This window comes from Vidua macroura, chromosome 2, assembly GCF_024509145.1.
Source record: "Vidua macroura isolate BioBank_ID:100142 chromosome 2, ASM2450914v1, whole genome shotgun sequence".
NCBI lineage: Eukaryota > Metazoa > Chordata > Aves > Passeriformes > Viduidae > Vidua > Vidua macroura.
This window is the reverse complement of record NC_071572.1, coordinates 60,378,696-60,400,522: the sequence shown is the minus strand read 5'-3', so window position 1 is coordinate 60,400,522 and position 21,827 is coordinate 60,378,696. Positions and strand designations below refer to the sequence as shown.

At 42.1% G+C, this 21,827-nt stretch overlaps 1 protein-coding gene across 4 annotated transcripts in view; it reads right to left on the bottom strand.

Moving 5' to 3' along the window:
- The window catches only part of UVRAG (UV radiation resistance associated), a 102,685-nt gene that overhangs the window by 7,503 nt on the left and 73,355 nt on the right, over window positions 1–21,827 (bottom strand). For 3 of the 4 annotated variants that reach the window (XM_053971080.1, XM_053971081.1, XM_053971083.1), the window contains one exon: window positions 17,772–17,863. The exons of the other annotated variant lie outside the window; for it this stretch is intronic. In XM_053971080.1, coding sequence (XP_053827055.1) covers window positions 17,772–17,863 — 92 coding nt within the window. The remainder of the gene's footprint in view (window positions 1–17,771; window positions 17,864–21,827) is intronic. 4 annotated transcript variants of the gene reach the window in all.

Below are 21,827 nucleotides of genomic sequence, written 5' to 3'. Positions count from 1 at the left end.
CAAAACTGCAGTTCCACTATCCCGTGAGGGATGTGGTCGATTAAGGGGGAAGCAAGTGAAACTGGGTGAACTCACATCACGTAATAAAGCCTGCAACGCAAGGGGGGTTCAGGGGTTCGATCACAGGAGGATCGGAGAAGAAAGGAATGTTCTCGGGCACTCAAGAATTAGGAAACCCCTTCGATCCAGGACTTGGGAGTCTGGGAAAAGGTAAGAGAGCTCATTTTATCAGCCAAAAATCCACAGATCGGTTCACTGTGAGACTAGTAGGCTGGTAAGACTCGGTCGGGGGAGGACCAAGTCACATGCACATGGAGTCATTTTTGGAATTCAACACAGAGGTACAGTAAGGAGATTTTAAAAGGGGAAAGCCCCTTGGGATGGATGTTTGAACATTGGCAGGAATGTCCTTCAAGGAGAAAATGATCCATTATTGTGTAGAAGTATGGGGGGGGGGGCGGTGTATGGAAATCGGGAAGTACATATTCTGGCCCATGTATGGCACATTTGATATGAAAATATGCCAAGCTTTATTTGACTATCTATATGGAGAAAGTAGACTGGACAGTGAGGAGATGGTCTATGTCAGGTTATGGGAATACGCCAGTGCAAGGCTATTCCCAGTCAAGACCTCTGGCAACACGGTAAGTCCTAGCAAAGCGTGGGAACCCTTAGAAAATCTTCCACCACCATATCAGGTCCCTCCTCTTCAAGCACAGGCCCCCTTACCGCCTCAGCAGCTCCCCTATCACAACCCACACAGGCATCAGAACTGCCACTCAATACACAGCCCTTGGCACTGGCAGTACTGGACGCACCAGGACCTTCCCAATCTCTCCTCCCCACACAATACACGGGTGACTTTAGCTGCACACTTCACACTGGGGAATCCACATCTCCTCCCGCCAGTAGAATGTGGTGAAAAACAAGGAGAGATAATACCGATGATAGTGAGGAGGAAAAGGATAGACCCAACTTCTACCCCTTAAGGGAAGTACCTACCGCTCCAGGAGTTATTGGATACGTAAACGTACCAATTAACACAGGTGATGTGAGAGCCTTTAAGAGGGAAATGGGAAATTTGATGGATGACCCTCTGGGAGTGGCAGAGAGGTTGGATGAATTCTTGGGGAACAGCATTTATTCGTATGATGATATCACTGCTATACTAAGGTCTCCGTTCTTCCCGCCAAAGAATGGGATATGATAAGGCAGGCTGCTATAAAGGACTAGGAATTCAGGAACCCCCAGGGAGGGAGAGGGGCTGAGAAATGGCCTGAACAGAGGCCACAGTAGAATGCCCAGGCGGAGGAGGACCAGCTTAAAATGATAGGACTGAGGAACATGCTAATACAAGGTATCCGGGGGGTGGTGCCGAAGGGACAAAACAGTAGTAAAGCATTGGGAGAGTGCCAAGGGAGGGATGAGATGACCACTGAGTGGCTAGAGAGGCTTAGAAAAAGCCTCCAAATGTATTCGGGGATGGATCCTAATTCTCCCGTTGGGGAAATTTTGTTAAAAACCCAATTTGTTGCCAAATCATGGGAGGATATTCGGAAAAAGTTGGATAAAATAGAAAATTGGCAAGAGAAAAGCCTGCAGGAGTTACTAAGAGAAGCCCAGAAGGTTTATATGAGACAGGGAAAGGCACAAGCAAGGGTGTTGGTAGTGGTGGTCAGGGAAGCTCAAAAGCAGAAGCAAGCCAAAAACCCTGGGAAGCCAGCACAAGTTCAACAGCCTCAGGGAAAGCCAAAGAAGGAAACAAACAAACAGGTAAGTGGCCTTGAGTGTTTTTACTGCAAACAGAAAGGACACTTTAAGAGAGAATGTAAGAAAATAATAAAAGATGAAAAGATTTTCCAAGAGGATTAGAGGTGTCAGAGGCTTTATAATTTGGGGTCCGCAACACCTGGAGAGTCCTTGATAAAATTAAAAGTAGGACCCCAGGAACTGGTTTTCTTAGTTGATTCAGGAGCAGAAAGGACCATGGTCCAAAGACTGCCAGCTGGGTGTACAAAAAGTAAAGATTCAATCGTAGTTATTGGGGCAAAAGGGGAACCTTTCAAGGTACTGGTGTTAAAAGATGTGGAAATAGAATCTGAAAATAAAATCTGTCTTGGGAATATCTTATTAGTAGAAGAATCAGACTATGATTTACTGGGGCGGGACTTGATGGTAGTCCCTGGGGATAAGTCTAATTGCGCAGAATTCACAGCTCACGGTAAGTCTATGTAAGTTAAGTATTGAGGATGAAAAAGAAATAAATCCCAAGGTCTGGCACACTCAGGGGGAGGTGGGAAGGTTGGATATGGAACCCATACACATTGAAATTGAGAGGCCGGAGGATCCTATTTGGATCAAACAATATCCCATTCCCATGAAAGGCAGACAGGGATTAAAACCTGTAATAGAGGATTTAATAAAAAAGGGCACGCTGGAGCCTTGTATGTCAAGGCATAACACACCTATTCTAGCGGTGCAAAAATCAGATGGGAGTTACTGGCTGGTGCAGGACTTGAGAGCTGTAAATCAGAGAACAAAAACTTTGTTCCCTACGGTCTCAAACCCCTACACCTTGTTAAATAACATATCTCCGGAGGACACTTGGTATAGTGTCATAGATTTAAAGGATGCCTTCTGGACTTGTCCTTTAGCCAAGGAAAGTCGGGACTATTTTGCCTTCCAGTCGGAGGACCCAGAGACAAAAAGAAAACAGCAACTAAGGTGGACCTCCCTGCCTTAAGGGTTTGTGGATTCACCGAATCTCTTTGGTCAGGCCCTTGAGAAACTATTGAGTGAATTTGTGCCAGTACAAGGGACCAAATTACTGCAATATGTGGATGACCTGCTGGTAGCTGGTCCAAGGAGGATGATGTAAGGACTGGCACTATAGCCTTGTTAAATTTTCTGGGAGAAAAGGGGTTGAAGATTTCAAAATCTAAACTACAGTTCACGGAGCCCGAGGTAAAATACCTAGGACACTGGCTGACAAAAGGTAAGAAGAAATTGGACCCAGACAGGGTAGCAGGGATCATCACCTTGCCTCCACCAGAAACGAAGAGGGAAGTCAGACAACTACTGGGGCTCCTGGGTTACTGCAGGCAATGGATCGAAGGTTACAGCGAGAAGGTAAGATTTCTTTATGAGAAGCTTACCACAGACAGGCTTAAGTGGACAAAACAGGATGAGGAAGGCTTCATAGAGTTAAAAGAGACCCTCATGGCAGCACCAGTATTGAGCCTCCCAGATGTAAGAAGACCCTTCCAGTTATTTGTGGACGTTAGTAATCACACTGTCCACGGAGTCCTAACTTAGGACTGGGCAGGGGCCAAAATCCAGTGGGGTTTGTATCAAAACTCCCGGACCCTGTAAGCAGGAGGTGGCCCACTTGCTTACAATCAATTGTGGCAGTGGCAATATTAGTGGAGGAGGCCAAGAAAGCAACCTTCGGGGACTCATTGGTAGTTTACACCCCTCACAATGTAAGGAGCATTTTACAGCAGAAGGTGGATAAGTGTCTGACAGATGCTAGGCTCCTGAAATATGAAGCCATCCTGATTCACTCTCATGATTTAGAATTACAAACTACTTTGGCACAAAATCCTGCCCAGTTTATGTTTGGGGAAACCCCAGGGGTTCCTCTTCATGATTTGCTGAGGTGGTGGAATTACAAACTAAAGTAAGACCTGATTTGGAAGAGGAAGAACTAGAAGATGGAGAAAAATGGTTTGTGGATGGGTCAGCAAGGGTTGTAGATGGGAAAAGAAAATCTGGGTATGCCGTGATAAATGGGAAAACTGGGGAGATGGTGGAATCAGACCTCTGGATGCCAGTTGGTCAGCCCAAGCTAGCAAGCTATAAGCAGTATATAGAGCTTTACAGAAACTACAAGGGAAAAGGGGAACAATCTTCACAGATTCAAAATATGCATTCGGGGTGGTACACACCTTTAGAAAAATCTGGGAAGAAAGGGAGCTGCTTAATACTTGCGGGTGAGGGTTGGTGCATGAGGAAATAATCAGGAAAATATTGGAGGCTGTTAGAGGGCCGGAGACAATTGCCATAGTCCACGAAAAAGGCAGAGGTAAGAAAAAGAAGGATGGAACAGGAGAAGTTAAAAACCTTGAATAATACAATCAGCTGGAGAAACAATACACTAATGGGGGCTTTCTTGCATCAGATCAAAATTTATTTGTGGATCTGATGCAAGAAATTGCCATGGAATTAGGTCTGACTAATTGTTGGATCTGCGGAAGGCTCAAGTCCGCAGAGAAGTGGCCGTGGAAAGGTGAGGGTTTAGCACCAGAGCAATTGTTAAAATGGGAAGATACTAAGACCCTGAGAATAATTCAGAGGCCTGAGGGATGGATCCTAGACAAAAGGTTAATTGGAACATTCTGCCTTAGCCGGGAGGGGAAGGAATACACTGAAGTGGTGGGATACACCCCGTGTGTATCCCCTTTAACTGTGAATTCTTTTAACAAAAGCAGGATCTGACAGCCAGAGAGCTCGGCAGGACACTGGAGCCCAGAAAAAGGGGGTCAGTGTGAATGGAGTGATAAGATTGGACTCTGTTGGAAAAAAAGCCCTGGAGCTAACCCTTACCAGTCCTTAAATGAATTAAGTAAATACTGGAAAGAGTCTGAAAGCACAAAAGTTAAGTGGAAAGCCGAAAATGGTTTGTATTGGATTTGTGGAAAGAAGGCATACAGTGAGCTACCTCAGTGATGGAAGGGATCATGTATGGTAGTATTAATAAGGCCTGTTTTCTTTACCCTACCTCACTCTGAGTGCAGTTCATAAGGGGCCCCCTTATACAAGATCTTAAGCAGGAAAAAGAGGAGTTTAAAAAAGAAGTTCCCTATCTTTTGTGGGGGTCAGACCTGGGGTGAGGAAGAGTGGCCTGCAGAAAGGATAACAGAATACTATGGTCCTATTACGTGGGCCCAGGATGGGACCTGGGGGTACAGGACCCCTATTTACTTATTAAACCACCTAATAAGACTACAGGCTTTGGTAGAAATTGTATCCAACCACACCTCAGATGCCCTCAAACTGCTATCTAAACAGCACTCCCAAATGAGAGCTTTTGTATATCATAATAGGATATCTTTTGACTATTTGCTGGCCAAGGAAGGGGGAGTTTGTGGGAAATTTAATGAGTAGGAATGTTGTACAGAAATTGATGATTATGGGGAAACTATTAGAGACCTAGCAACTGAGATCAAACGTGTAGCGCATGTTCCCATACAGAAATAGAATTCAATACTCCAAGCGTCCTGGTGGGACCATTTGTTTGACGGAGCTTGGTGGAAAAAGGTAATATTCTTCATTGTATGTTCCATGGCTGGAATCATATTCCTGCCCTGCTTGATACCCTGTTTTATCAGACTAATCCACTCAAGTAGTACAAGGGATGCAGGTGGCAGCCATGCCCACAGATCCAGAATGCGCAACAGGAAAATTTAATCAGGTATCAAAAATCATGAAATTAGGAGAAGAAAACCCACACAGCAGAGCAGCAGAGGCCTTGGCCAGGTTTGAAGGGCAAATAAAGGGAGAGGGAGACACAAGTTTTATTGTCCTTTTCTTTGTGGTTGGCTCAGATAGAATTTGATCACTATAATAAAACTTGGTTTTTTCTTTTTAATTTGGCTGGGTTAATTTTTACCTATAACACAGCTCATCCTTAAAATAGGACCCCATAAGTTGACATGGCCCATGAAAGCAGCTGTGGGAAAACTGCAAAGCATGGGAGGGACTTTCACACTGCCAACAGATATTCCTTTCCCGAGCAGCTGATCTGCTGTGACACTGAAGCCATAAGAGAACTATTTCTTGTGGAGAAGTCTCCATGGCATGGCAAGAGAGACTCCTCTCCCTAAGAGAACTGAAGAAAGATTTAGAGGTGGCAAACTGACTGAAAGTCATAGGTTTTGTCTCTTTACATTGTCAGTGGGAAAGAAAAGAGGGTGTGGGGGGAGAAGTGTTGTGAAGGTTTATTCTGATTTTTTTTTTTTTTTTTAGTTCCATTAATAAAATTTTCTTTATACCCTTTAAAGTTTTGAGCCTCCTTTTCTCTCCTCCTAACCCTTATCTTGCAGCAGAAAATGAATAAATAATTCTAGTGGGTGCACTGGCATTTGCACCCACTACATTAATTAGTGCGTTGTCTGGGAAACTCAGATTGGCGAACCAAAACCACTAAACTTCATTGGTGTTTCCGCCTGGTTTTCAAAGTGAAATCACTGCATCTTGAAACAGCAGTTACAAGTAGTCCCTAGTGCAGATCCTTTTCCACATTACTTTTCTTGTTTGGCTCCCCTTTATAAACACGTGATAAAAAGGAAAGGACTTTTTGTTCATCATTAAGGAAACCACAAGACAGAAAGGAGAAGACTTGTGTAGGTAACAGAAAACCGCAAGACACAAACTAGCTAGTATGTTGATTTCTTAAGCTGATTGTGCAACTAGAACTTAGGCGCATATAACTAACCTTATATGGAAAACATCATTACAGGGCCGTGAACTTTCACCGAGGAGGAAGAGAGGAGCCTTCCTCAAACAACCACCAGAGAGTAGAAGAAGACCTCCTAGCAACAGAGGGCAAAAGCGCAGAGTACATTCAGAAATACCACAGACACGGAAGAAGAAAGAGTATAAAAGACTGTGGGAAGGGGGAAACGGCGTGAGCTGTTGGCAGAGCGCTGACTCCCCAGCTGCACCCAGTGCTGTTTGCTTGCCATTGCTTGCTGTAACCAATAAATTTCTGATTGACTCTTGAAAGGCTGAACAAATTATTCGCCTTGGATAAGGGTGCTGTGACTCGGATAAGAGCTGTCCATTGGAAGCTCCTCACGGGGAGGCGTCCTCACTGCCTTGGCAGTGAGCCCCGCTCAGGAATCTTCCCTCTGGGACCCTTACCGATGAACTCAAATTTGGTGGCAAGCAAAGAATAGCCGGCAACCCCTTAATCTTTGTGCACGAAGTCCCGGGTGAAGACACAGGATTGTGTAAATACCTTTCAGTAGTCCTTTGGGGCTACTGAGGTTGCCCCATTTAAAGGGAATGGGGGCCGCTCGGTTGGGGTTGGGATCCCAGAGTGTGATGAGTGAGACGTCTCTGTGAGACGACGTGAGTGTGGACCTCATAGTAGTGCATTTCCCACACCTGGTGACAGGCAGGGCCACTAATTGAGGGAAGCGTGGAGATGTGTGTAAGAAGGCACCCCGGAAGATGGGACAGAGGAAAAGCAAGCCCTCTGGTTCCATGGGTGGGGGAACCCCTGTAACGCTTCCCCAGATTCATCCAGATAGCCCATTAGGACTAATGATTAAAAATTGGGATGCCTTCCCCTCCAGGAAAGGAAAGGACAAGGTGAAAATGGTGCACTACTGCATGGAGGTTTGGGGAGGGAAACAAATAAGAGGGAACCATTTGTATTGGCTAGTGTTTGGCTCATTTGAGGATTGGATATGTCAGGCTTTAAATATTTATGTGAATTCTAAAGAGCCCTTGAACTTAGAGGAAAGTGAGTATGCCTCCCTCTGGATAGTGGGGGAAACTCGCACTAAGTTGTTTGCACTTAGTACTAGGGAGAAGAAGAAAAGATTGAAAGAGGATACAGACTTGCCCGATTCCACCCCTCCACCCTACATACCTCCTCCCCCACCTTCCCCCCCCCTCCCCCCCCCATTCTCCTCCCCAGAACCTTTATCCACCCCTACCTCCACATTCACCACAACATCCTGAACCCTCTGCCCTGGTACAAGATGACTCGGAGGGGGATGAGTTGAATGTTGAGCTCCAGAGGAATAACCAGCAGGTAAGTAGAAACCAGACTAGGAAAAGGCGGGAGGAATTGGGATTTTTCCCACTCCGAGAAGCAGGAATGGGTATGGTCCCTAACCCTATTGCAGGACAACCGGGGCAACCGGCCCAAATCTTAGGAGTTGGATATGTGTCCGTACCCTTGAACTCGGGAAATGTGAGGGAGTTCAAAAAGGAAATGGGACACCTCTTAGAGGACCCTCTTGGAGTTGCCAAGACACAAACTAGCTAGTATGTTGATTACTTAAGCTGATTGTGCAACTAGAACTTAGGTGCATATAACTAACCTTATATGGAAAACATCATTACAGGGCCGTGAACTTTCACCGAGGAGGAAGAGAGGAGCCTTCCTCAAACAACCACCAGAGAGTAGAAGAAGATCCCCTAGCTACAGAGGGCGCAAGCGCAGAGTACACCCAGAAATACCACGGACACGGAAGAAGAAAGAGTATAAAAGACTGTGGGAAGGGGGAAATGGTGTGAGCCGCTGGTGGAGCGCTGACTCCCCGGCTGCACCCAGCGCTGTTTGCTTGCCATTGCTTGCTGTAACCAATAAATTTCTGATTGACTGTCGAAAGGCTGAACAAATTATTTGCCTCAATTTATAACAAATAGAATAAAGTAGATTGCAACGAATCCCTCTGTGAAGAATAAGTGTCCCCATGGGAGGGCAGTGAGTAGTACTACTCCTATTGAATTTCCTCTCCCATATTACCTCCCCCCAGGCTGCCCCTAAATGCATCCATAGCGCTTCTGTCTCTTCCACAAAACCATCAAATAACCTTAAGGAGAAGCTGTTTTTCAGAATACACAGTTGCAGACAGTGAAGTAGAGAGGTAAGAGTGACTGTTGGGGGTTGGGTTTCTTTCTTTTTTTCTTTTACTTATAGAATTTTTTTCCCATAAGTTGCTAGGAAACTAACTACTGGGTACTTATGGATTCTTATGGGTATTTAAGAAAGACAAAAGAAGGTGGCTGAAGTCGGGAGAGGAATAGACCATTTGGCTATACTTTTTTTTTTTCTGGGGAGTTTCGATCGAGAGACAGAGATACCGCAAGTTTTGCAGACAGGTAAAAAATGGGGTTGGGGGCAGCTGCGCTCTCTCTCTCTTTGGCATCGGAGGAGGATGGCCAGGCTGTCACTTACTGTGGGAAGAATTCACCGGCACCGCTGTAGCTCAGTCCTGAGGGACCTATCATCTTCTGCTCATGTGTCCTGGGAATCCGGAACTTTGCCTCTCCCTGCCTTGCTCAGAGCCAGGCTACCACTGCCCTGCCCATGCTGTTTCTTTGATACTGCTCTAGGTTTTTCTCTCCACACAGAAGCCCGCATCCTTCTGCCCTGCTGGGACGTCCCGCACTTCCAGCTACTGCCGTGGAGCTTCTGATATATCTCACCCACCAGCCCGGGATTTAATGCACGTTCCTGCCGACTGTGATGGTAACTGCACCAAAGGGGAAAGTGCCTGAGGCTGAGAAGACTGTTACTGGGTCCCTGGTTCTATTTGTTGTTAATACCATAGTTATTATTGTTTTGTTTGCCTTGTTATACATACTAGTGTGAGAAACAACTGCTCACTTTTAAAATTTTAAAGGTTTATTAAACCTTAACAAAAAATATAACAAAAGGACTAAATAAGGAAAACTTACAGTGCTGGGAGCCCCCGTGACTATCACCCATGTGCTCATCTACAAAATCGATGGTCTGACTTTTATATCCTTAGCCCTTCCCAAAGTTTTGTCAGTCAACCCCTTCTCTGCCATCCATTGGTGCAGATTACCTTCTTTTATCTTGACTGGAGGACAGGTGGTGTTACGCTGTGCCTCTTGGTAATAAGCTGGCCTTCTCTAAATGCCCTGACTATGAAGGCTATTACAAGGGGGAGGGGAAAGAGGACTATGGGGGGACATATTACAATAACATCACTATACATTTTAACACCTACATAATATCTGTCTCTTAACTGTGAGAGCCAACTATTATATTACTCATCTGTAACACTAGTAAAGAACTGTTATTCCTATCCTCATATCTTTGCCTGAGAGTCCCCTTAATTTCAAAATTATAATAATTCAGAGGGAGGGTGTTTACATTCTCCATTCCAAGGGAGGCTCCTGCCTTCCCTAGCAGACACTTCTCTTCCAAACCGAGGCAAAGAAGATGGGGTGGATACCATTCCCACAGGAGCTCCTTTTCAAACTCAAGGGCCACTTGTTGTAGATGTGTGGATTTGGCACCTTGGGTACATGGGTCAGTGGTGGCCTTGGCCTATGGAATGGTTGGTCTTGATGATCTTAGAGGAGTTGTCCAATCTTAATGATTCTATGATTGCTATCCCTTTCCAAAAGAAATGGGCCATTCCAAAAACTATTGTCAGTGCTATACCTCCTGGAACAGTAATGATAAAAATCATTCTGTTTGGTTTTTATCAAGATGTCAGGAAATGGAAATATACTTCTGCTGAATAGGAACTGAGGGGGGCCACAATCCAGAGAAATAATTCCCACATTTGAAATACTAATTTAAAAAAAAATTAAATTAAAAAAAATAATCTCCCTCACCAACCAAACCAACAAACAAAGAAAAAAAAATCAAAAAGGAACTCCAAGACTAGGCATAACACAAGATTTACTGGAAGGATAACTTTTTCCCCCTCATGTGCAATGGATGGCAGATGCAGAGATGTATCATGTTAGTTCTTCTGCCAAGAGTTTGTGTTCAGGTTCACCAAGAGACGTCCACAGCAACAGCAGGAAGAGCAGTCCCTATGGCAACTACAGAAGTTATGATACAGGGCACTCGTATCCTTCCCAAAGAAAAAGGACAGTTTGATGTCAAAGCATCAGATCTGCAACATTTCGTATAGCAGTGAGGGCTTCCTAGGCAGAATGACTAGAAGGTTTATAGGAAATTCTGCCACTTCTCTAGGTTTTATTCAATCATCCGCAGGTTAAAATAGGTAGTTAGAAGACTAAAATCTAATTCAGGAAGAATTTCAAGCTGTACCTTGTGGATTTAAGTACAGATGTGTGTTTGTGAAAATAGTGACAAGACTATCTACTCTTTACACAATATTTGAGTGATAAAAACCCTTGCCTGGAACATACACAGCCAGAATTAGGCACAGACAAGTTACAAACACAGTGGCCTGAACAGCCTACAGATGGGTTTGGAGTAGACCCTCCTGTTGAATACATCACTTTGCAGTACAAGATGCAAAGACTCACAAGAATAAATGCCACCTCAGATGAGAAGGATATGGAGGGAAAGAAGAGCAGAAAGCAGGCCTAGGTTCTGAAGTTGCAGAGGCACACTGTTTTGAAAAACATAGGTAATTCTAGGAGAGATAAAACCCAAGGCAAAGTCTCTTTGCCGTCCTGAGTGAGTAATACCTCTTTATCTGTTGTGCTGCATGTCAAGCTTGCTCAAATTAAATTATCTTGGGCTGGACTCTTTAAAGGACAGAGACTTCAGTATGGCATAGGACTGCCTAATTGGCAAACCCCAAGTTACCTGCAGACTAGCTGAGGTCACTTGGCTTGTTCAGCCTGGAGGATGCTGAGGATCTCCCCATGGTCTGCAGCTTCCTCCCAAAGGGCAGCAGAGCAGCAACTCCAATTTCTGCTCTCTGTGACCAGGAAGGAACAGGACCCAAGGGAATGGCTGGAGCTGTGTCAGGGGAGATTTAGGTTGGTTATCAGGAAAAGGTTCTTCCCCCAGAGGGTGGTCGGGCACTGAACAGACTCCCCAGGGCAGTGGTCACAGCCCCAAGGCTGTCAGACCCCGAGAAACGTTTGGACAATGCTCTCAGGACAGGGTAGAATTGCTGGGGTGTCCTGTGAGGGCCAGGAGTTGGATTTGATGATCCCTGTGTGTCTCTTCAACTCAGGGTATTCTGTGATTCTTTAGCAAGTGTTAATCAGCTCAATTTAGGCACAGCAGCAACACTTCTACGAAGCAGAAGGAATTAAAGTGTCCGAGTAAACCAACATGAAAACTGAGGTGCCTAGCACAAGAAAAACAGCTTTAAAAATTGTTGCAGTGAATATATAAATTTAAATTCCCCCTCAAAGGAAACATTCCTAAATTCCTTTGTAAAGCTAGACCTTACACAAAAATGGGTGAGAAATTAATTAGTTTGCAGGACCAGGAGAGTTTAAGAGGTTCTTACAACAAGGCTACTCAAGCTAACATGTTAGGTATGTCTGAACAATACCTCTTTAGTTCAGCAGCCAAAACATCTTCCCTTCCTTACTAAATTGAACTGGCAGAATTATCTATACCAAGTGATCTAAATGTAGCAGCAGTAAGTTATTCATCTCTCATCTACAAAATAACTTCTCAGTTAGCAGAGTAGGTAAGGGCTGCCCCATAGGGCAGTAAAGCAGGAATTATCTCCATTTGTTGAGCAGATATTCAAACTAATGTATTCGAACAAAAACAGCTTGCAGCCAGATTCTTTGGTTGACATGCACTGAAATGGAACTTAAGACTTTAAAACCAGGTTTTAAGCGCTGGAAAATAATGGAGGCAGAGTTCAGAAACTGCCCATTGTTACAAGTAAGTATGAATAGGATGGGTTGAGCTTCAGTCAGGAATAAATACAGGGATAACATCCCAAATCTGAGAATGGAGGAATGAAGTCAATAGTATGGTTTATCTGCTTTTCAAATATTATCTAAGGCATCTAGATAGAAGTAAATATGTATAAAGCGTTTTAGAGATCAGCCATTCAAGAGTTCCACAGTCACTGGAGAAGAAAAATGAGAGAAAGGTGGTAATCCCCAATTTGAGAGCCAGTTAAGATCAGTGGGAAAGTCATCTTCCCTGGATGTCTTTTCTTGATCACAGGGGGCAACCTAGACAACAAGCTCAGGCTGAGTGACAAGTGTCTACAAGGCAAACATAAAAAGATAAATAGCTCTCTTTTAAGTCGAACCATGGTCATAGTCTCATAGGCAAGTAAAACAAATCCATAAGGACTCTGGGTACAGTGGGTTGAACTGTTTTTTCCTGTGCTGTCAGGAAACAGTTTAACCCAGTTTTTCCCTCCAGGTGAGAATGGAAGTCATGTTGAAGTTTCAAAAGTAATGTTTAGACAGAGGCACAGAGCTCAGAAATACAAGGCTGCTATTAATACCTATGAAAACAAGGAGCTGATAGAGGGTGTCTATTCCATTTATGTTTTCCTTGAGGCTGTACTGTTACCAGATTTCACAGCATTCACATCAAGGTAAAGTCCAGAGAAAGAATCCCATATTAGAATCCTGGAAGGGTCTGGTTTGAAAGCGACTTTCAAGACCATCTAGGTCCAATCCCCCTGCCATGGGCAGGGACACCTTCCACTAGACCAGGCTGCTCCAAGCCCCATCCAACCCAGCCTTGAACACAGGCTCCCTCACATTCACAGGAAAGAATTGCTTCCTGATTTCTAAACTAAACCTACCCTCCATCAGTTTAAAGACATTGTCCCTTGTCCTTTGAGCTTCACAGCTCATGAAATTAATAAAAATATATAAAAGTATATAAAAAACAGAGTAATGTTAGAAAACTATCATCCAGTTACTCACACACTTTAGAGACTTTCAGGTACTGTCCCCATTGAGAAGGGTTTGGCTTGCAGGAGGACAATCCTTTACTCTAAGGCACAGCCTCGAGCTGAATTACTCAGGTTGGGCTGATTCAGCTTCCAGCAACAATCCTTTGGTTGGTCTCCTGAGACACACAGACAAGTGTGGACATCTGTCCAAAAGAATGGCCTGTGACTTGTGGAGTATAAAAACTGATTTGATTAACTGTCATTAGGGCCTGATGACTTTTAGTCATTAGGTTGGATGACACTACAACTGGTTATGCATATGGGTATGTATAGTTCCTGTCAGAAAGCAGGATTTCTAAATTAAAAAAAAAAAACAAAAAAACAATGAGAAGCCTCAGGTCACAAATTTCAATTGTATCCAAATCTCAAAAGCCAATTCTAACAGTCTGACTTCAGCTCTAAGTTTTTCTGGCAGCAAAATGAGAAAGTAGCTATTTCCTCCCAAAATATTAATTTTCGCTAGTTAACAAATAGTCAGTTCGAGCATTCTTAGCCCTAAGGTGGAAGACACAGACTCCCCACTGTAAACAGGTGAGATAAAGTGACTGAAGTAAGACACAAACATTTCTGAAATTATTTTCTTAGTGAACACATTCTGATTGCAGTTTTGGTAAAAGGTTTCTTTGGTCAGATTCACCTGTGATTATTTAATCTGTCTGCAAGTGGCTCAGAGAAACTGTAAAGCAATATGAGGGACAAAATACAATTTACAGGCTCAAATATGTGTCTTCCCCCCCTGTGAGGAGAGTTACTGGATCACAGTCTCCTGTGAGGAATGTTACTGTATCACTGCTGGACAAAATACTAAATTTTGATTGCCTGGCCAAAAGCCAAAATTAACAGCTACAACTCTTTGCTATGAGTGGGGCAGGACAAGGGGAAACAGTTTTAAACTAAAAGAGGGGAGATTTAGATTAGAAATAAGGAAGAAATTCTTGGCTGTGAGGGTGGTAAGGCTCTGGCATGGGTTACCCACAGAAACTGTGACTGTCCCATCCCTGGAAGTGTTCAAGGCCAAGTTGGACAGGGCTTCGAGCAACCTGGTCTAGTGGAAGGTATCCCTGACCATGGTCTGGGACATGTCTTTAAGGTCCCTTCCAATCCAAACCTTTCTATGATTTGGTCTCAGATGCTGGAATAAACTGTTTGCTCACAAGAAAAAGGATTTAAGACAGAATCTGCATAGGGCCTTATGCATCCACAGAAGCTAACCTAAAAAACTAAGCTACTTTTCTGGAGGCCAGTGAAACTCCAGGACTAAAAAAAATTGGAAACAGAAAGAAGTATTCCCAAAAGGAAACAGAAAATATTTGGGGGACAAAAGTAAACACAGCAGGATATTGGTACCAGGAGAGAGGTATGAAGATGGAAGCGAAGTTTGCAGACCTGCAAGTTTCCTGCAATAAATCACACAAGTTTAGATGTGAAAACATGTATTAATAATTGAAGTGTAATGCCTGAGAAACCAAAACAACACAAATCTCACCAGGCTCAGGGAACCAGCCACTAAACCTTGATGGACAAACATTGGACTCCGCAGACCTTCCAAAGGGCCAAAGGCTAGCCCAGAGCTCCAGGCAAAACAGGGAAACTCGTAGAAGATTGAAGCAGAGACTTTACAGCCTAATTTGCTCTAATGGATGTATAAGTGAGCTCTTCTACAAAAGCCATGGAGGATTTTTTGGGTTTGCTTTTAATCTAAAATGGTAATGATTATGGTGGTGACAGAACTTAAATTCAGAAAAACCCAGCTACAGTGCTCAGAAAGGAAACTGAAGACCAGCAAGAGAACCAAACAAATCAGGCAGTGCAAATGAGTACATGGATAAGAAAACCTCTTGTCTCCCTGCTCTTATCCTTCCAACAAAGAATAACCTGGAAATATTTTAATGACAACAGTTTGTGTCAGAGGGTATCAGATGACTCACAGTAACCTGAAAACAAAAAATTCCTTCAAATATTCATTTTAACAGCTAGTGGCTTGTCTGCTTGTTTCAATGTTTGTAATTAGATATTATCCACAGGACAGTGGACATCTGTATTCTGCCCAATTATGAAAGTCTAGCCAGTTTCCCCCTCAAGATAGACTCCCTATAAAGCCTCATTTCCATTTATATTATTAGGAAGCACTAAGAAGCATTGATTGGAATCATCAGTTAAAAAAAAAAAAACAAAACTATTCATACAGCTTCTGGACATGAGAAGAAAATGAGGCATAGATGTCCATGGGGAGAAGGGACTGTGATGCTCCAGAAGAACTATGCTTAATATTCCTACATAGAAATATTATGCAGCCAAAAAAAAAAAAAAAGTGCTTTCTTTTGTTAATGACTGTGCGTCACCTAGAGAAAACAACAGGATTGTATGGTGCCAAAACCTCTGAAGCATAATTAAAGTTTCCAGATCAGTTCCTCAGAGACAGCACATGGCAGAAGGGAATAACAGGTATCCACACTGAAAATTATTCCCATTTCATATGTTCCAGTGTCAACCCACTTCTGTTTATTCAAGACTGTACTAGACACCCATGACCTGCACCCCTCCCACTCTATTGATGAGCAGAGAGAAGTGCTACAAATGTCACAGTCTGGCCTTTCATTTTCAGATGTTCTGAGGGGACCACACATCATCTGAGGATTTTTACACTACTGTGATGGATACCACATGAAAACTCACTGTGCTATTTTCCCAATGAAGAAGATTTTTCTTTATGCATCTTGCTAGAGAAAAAAACAAAAGCAGGGAGAATCTTTTCAGCTGTGCCTGAAATTACTTAAAGAATAAAACTGCACAAGGGGCTGAGCTTACTTTTTTCAAGACCTATCTACTTCCTCTGTTGGCTGAGTTAAATTTCCATCAGGCAATGCTTTTTACAGTATTGCCCACAGTGGAAACTTTTCCTACTCCTATATTTGTTTTCCTTAGCCAAGACTCCAAACAGCAACCTGGAGGTGGGGGTGATCAGCCTGGAAGAAGGGAAGACTCTAGATACCTTAAAGCTCCTGCCAGTGCCTGAAGAGGCTCCAAGTGAGCTGCAGAGGGACTTTAGACAAGAGCCTAGAATGACAGGACAAGAGGGAATAGCTTTCCACTGCCAGAGAGAAGGCTTAGATGGAATACTGGGGAAAAATTCTTCCCTGTGAGGGTGGTAAGGCCCTGGGACAAGCTGCCCAGAGAAGCTGGGGCTGTCCCATCCCTGGATATGTTCAAGGCCGGGTTGGATGGAGCTTGGTGCAGCTTGATCTACTGGGAGGTGTCCCTGCCCATGGCAAGGGGTGGGAAGTGGATGGTCTTTAAAGTCTTTCCAACCCAAAGCATCTTATGATTCCCTGTGACTTGTTACAGTAGGATTCAGCACAAGTACTTTTCAACATCAAAAATCAATTTTAAAAAGAGGAAAATGTATGGAGAAGAAAGTGCTTTACTCATGAAAGTTAGGAAGGCAGGAAAACAAAACCGTTCTATGATTCCATGATTAGATGAGAATGCAGGACAAAATAATTGCTTAAAGCAAAAGACTTCATGAGTGCTTGCAATTCAAAGAGCATAAATTAAAACCATGTGAATACAAACCATCACTTGTTGAAATACACTGGGTAGTAAACTGTGCTTCACAGTAAAGTTCACCTCCGTTTAAGGAGAACTGGTTAAGCCTCCTGCTCAAACAACTGCTGCAAGATAAACCTAAACTAACTTTAGCCTTAAAACATAGAAACCTGTCTGATTTGATTTTCTGCAGACAGTGAAAGATGAGCCTGAATCCTCCAGAGTGAATCAGAACAGAAGTACATGGGATTTCCCTGGAAGATACTAAAACCTTCCATTATTTATTAAAGTAGCTTCTCATTTAGCAACAACACTGAACATGCAACAACTATTTTCATTAGCAGCAATTATATTACAGAGAAGTTGTGTTGTTTATCATTCAGATTCCTCTATGCAGCTTACTTGAATTACACAATCAGAGACTGCCCAGGCTATGATTTGTTCTGCTTAAGAAGTTTAGATACAGAAGGTGCACCTGCTACCAAACATTAAATACAGTCTTAAGACAACAATTAATTCACCACCCTCTAGTGAAGAACATTGTTTTTTCAAACAGGATTCCCTTGCTACATCAACCTCTGAGAAGGGTTGTGGGCCCATCATATAGAAAAACTTGTAAAAGTGTAAGAAAACAGTAATGTTGTGGACAGTTACAGAGTCCGTATTTTGGGAAGGTCATAATCTCGGCCAAGCATGCTCAGCTTGCGAAGACGAGCTGCTTGTTTGAGACAAATTCTTACCTTCAATTTTTTTGTAGCACCCACCTCTTTCTTATAAATTATAAAAAATACTTACCACCTAACCATCAGCCCAAGCTCCATGAAATTTTTCAGGTTAGGAAGAGTTTGCCTTAGATCTGGAGTACTCAGCCCATGCTGGTATCTAAGCTACAAAACCAGAAAAAAAAAATCCTAAAATTAGCACAGCTTTCCAAATCCCAAAGAACACAACATCATGGTCAGTTAAGTCACTGGATTTTACAGAGTTTAGGATTATTATCCAGCAGTTCCAAGATATTTATTCCCTTTAAGAAAATGGTCCATTTACTACTTGTATTAGGAAACCCACCCAAGAACAGGGACAAAATAATCAGTCAACCTGACTCTTTCTCCATTACACTTTCTCCACTTACTCTCTGCAACAGGAGAGCAGGTTCACAGTTTAATAAAAACCACGGCCATTATGGGAAGACACCAAATTCCATCCCAATATTCTGTATTCATGAATTCCAAATATTTATTTGTGTGTACGTGTCAGTCTGAATGTATTAGTGTATACGGGAATCAGTAATGGAATTATTATAGTAACATCAATGAGTAAAAATACATATTGTCACACAACTGATCAATATCTGTGCTCCTTACACAGTTTATATCAGCATTTAAATGCCTGTTATTAGTATCATAATTAAATCCAGCACTCAAATCAGATGCTACTTAGCAAAGGGAAAGGCTTTAAACACTGACATACTTTAACCTGGATATTGACTCCTACAAGTTGTTCTTACGTTGTCCACATGACATAACTGTCACTGGTGAGAATTATAAACTCCATGTTTAACAAGTCACCAAATTAAAAAATACCTCTGAAGAAAACAGCACATGGAAAGGAAAGTCTGTCTTTCAAGATTGAATCTCAAAATTTCAGGGAAACTTTGCAGAGAAATGTATCCCTTGTGTGGTTAAAATTTGCAAAAAAACCCCGACACCCTACATTCCAGTATCTCTAAGGCTACTGGAATGATGCGCTACCAATTTAATAAGCAGTTCTCAGCATACATTAACACACTTTAGAAGTCTCTACTGGACTCCAGCATAGGCACACACAGTAACTACACAAATGTAGTGCTGATAGAGCTACTTGCTAAAATATGGAACAGTCCCACTCAAAGTTAAATTTCTTTTGTTTAAAATCACACACCTGCTTCCACAATTCCTGACAGCAAGATGCAGGAAAGTATCTGAAGTTTCAAAAATTTTTGACTTCTCCCAAACAATCAGTTTTTCAGTGAAAAAGACTCCTGAAATTGGGAATTATTTTTATGCTTGTCTGAGTTTCAGAAAGAAAAATTATTTTGGAAGAAAATCACCCTCAATACCACATTGTACAACAGGTGGCCATTTATTATAGTTTATTATTTCCATATGGACAAAGCCAAATCATATGGTGGGCTTGGGTTCATATTTTCTGCTACAATGACAGAACCTGGATTAAGACAACCATGCAATATAAATTACAAAACCATCACCACATTCTCCTGATGGCATTATAGTGGAATTGGTTAACTGGAGAACTAGCCTGGAACAAAAGAAATAAAGAAGAAAAAACCCACCAACCTCAAAACTTTACATTTGTTCCTCCTCCAACAATGAAAAGTTCATGGAATACCCTTTTTTATAGTCATTCTTACATTTTAAGGTTTCAGAGCATGAATATAAGGTGAATTAAGGGATCTCCCCAACAGCCAAGATCAGAGGAATTCATAGGAGACACCAGTATCTAAACATGAGCAAAACCACTGCTTCTACTAAAAGACATTTTCATATTTCCAATAGTAGAGATGCATATTAAGTAAAGTTAGGATACAAGTTTCATGAAACCCCTACAAAAAGTTATTATTTAACTTCATAAACTGCATACTATTTTGCTTTGTAATAGATTAAAAACAAAGCAATACTGCCTTGTGTCTGCATCAATACAAGCTGCTGATGTATTTACAAACCCAGAAATCACTTAAAAACTTATCTGCCTTCTAGGTACAGAAAAAAAATTTCAAAAATCAGCTGATGAATCAGGTTTTAGTCTGGATTCAAAATTATCACTCCATTAATGCAGCAAAGGTTAACTCCTGCTTTGCATAATTCTGTAGTAGTCTCACATATCCTGACAAAGAAATCTCTGCTTTGCTGCATGATGTAGGCCACTACAGGTACAATACCAAATAAATGTGAACAAGGAGGTGGAGGGAGCTTGAAAACAACTTTTTTTTACTTAAAAGATGAGAATTCCTCTTCCTCCTCTCTCCTTAACCTCTGACAATGTAAAATAACAAATATTATTAAGGACTGGGTTTTTTTCCCCCAATCCATAAAGCATTTCTCATACACCTTCCCTTAAATTTAATTTTTTTTAACATCCAATGCCACACATGCAGGGCTAGTTAATCCACCTCATCCAATAAATAGTAAGGCATTGAACAACAGTCATAAGGACTGAATCCAGAGGACACTATGGAGATACAAGAAGGGTTGCTGGAGCACCTCTGCTCTGAAGACAGGCTGGGAGAGATAGGGGTGTTCAGCCTGGAGTAGAGAAGGCATTAGGGAGACCTCAGAGCCCCTTCCAGTAACTAAAGAGGCTCCAAGAGCTAGAGAGGGACTTTGGACAACGGCCTGAAATGACAGGACAAGGGGGACTGACTTCAAACTAAGAAAGGACAGGGTTAGATGGAATATTGGGAAGAAATTCTTGGCTGTGAGGGTGGTGAGGCCCTGGCACAGGTTGCCCAGAGAAGCTGGGAATGCCCCAGGTTTAGAAGGATGGGGCCCCAAGGCCAGGTTGGATGGGGGTTGGAGCAACCTGATCTAGAGGGGGTTTCCCTGTCCATGGCAGGAGGGTGGAATTGGATGATCTTTAAGATCTGTTCCAGTCCAAACCATTCTATGATTCCCTGTGACTTGTTACATTAGGATTCACACAAATACTTCTTAACATCAAAATCAATTTTGAAAACAGAAAAATGAAGGAAGAAGCTGCTTGGCTTATAAGAATTAAGAGGGCAGGAAAACAAGAGCAGACAGAGGTAACCATGTGCTGTCTTGATTCTCCTAAGAAACTGTTCAAATTTCAATTGTTGCTATTAAAAGTCACCCATCTCCACACTAAGTTTCCAATGCAATAATTTTCAAAAACAGCATTTTATTTAAGATTTTAAAGATCAGATTGATTCTTCAGGCTATTACAGACCCACCATCCAAAGAAAATGTGCCTATTTTAATTGAAGAGGTGTCCAAAATTTGCATTCCCATAGAAGACCATGTATTTTCCACAGGACTTTGAGTAAATCATTAATGATGTTCCACTGATAAAATATTAATTCTGATTTCTATACCAATATTCAGCTCCTATGCAGCTTTGTTTTCCTAAGTGCTGCTCTCATATTTGTTACTACCAATACTTACTCCACAGAAACAAGATACAGGAGACAAGATGCATCATATTTTATGAACAGTTCAAGGCAGAAGAACTTAAAGAATTATCTGTACAGAGAAATCTCAAGAAATGGGATAATACACTTTAAGGCCAACTTCTCTACAGAAAGCAAACTTATCATACCAGTGGATATTTTCTAATATACCTACATATTCCAACATCACAGAAAACCATAAATGTTAAAATAAGCTGCATTTAAACAATGGTTCTCAGAGTAAAAGGTAGATTTATTCTTTAAAAAAACTGTATTAGCTTTCTAATAAAGTGTTACAAGACTAAATTTCCTTAAAAGACTAATACCAAAAAAAACCACAGCATTAGCTGTAGGTGAGGCATGACAAATTGAAGTTAAATTGTAACAAAATAGGCATAATTATTTTACACTCCAAGAGAAAAAATAATATTCAGTTGCTCCAGTTTTTACCTGTATTTTCTTCTCTGCAATGGTCTGAACTTACACTGGAAGGTAAGTGAGTGAACCAGCAGTGAACCAGCTCCAATCTGAGCATCTCTACTCCACTGCCAACCAAACAGCTTCCAAGGATTCATTTCATCAACTGGACAGTTAGACTTAAAAATCATGACCTAAAATCATTTTAGACAATAGAAAAGCTTACTGCCTTCCTAAAGGAAACAATT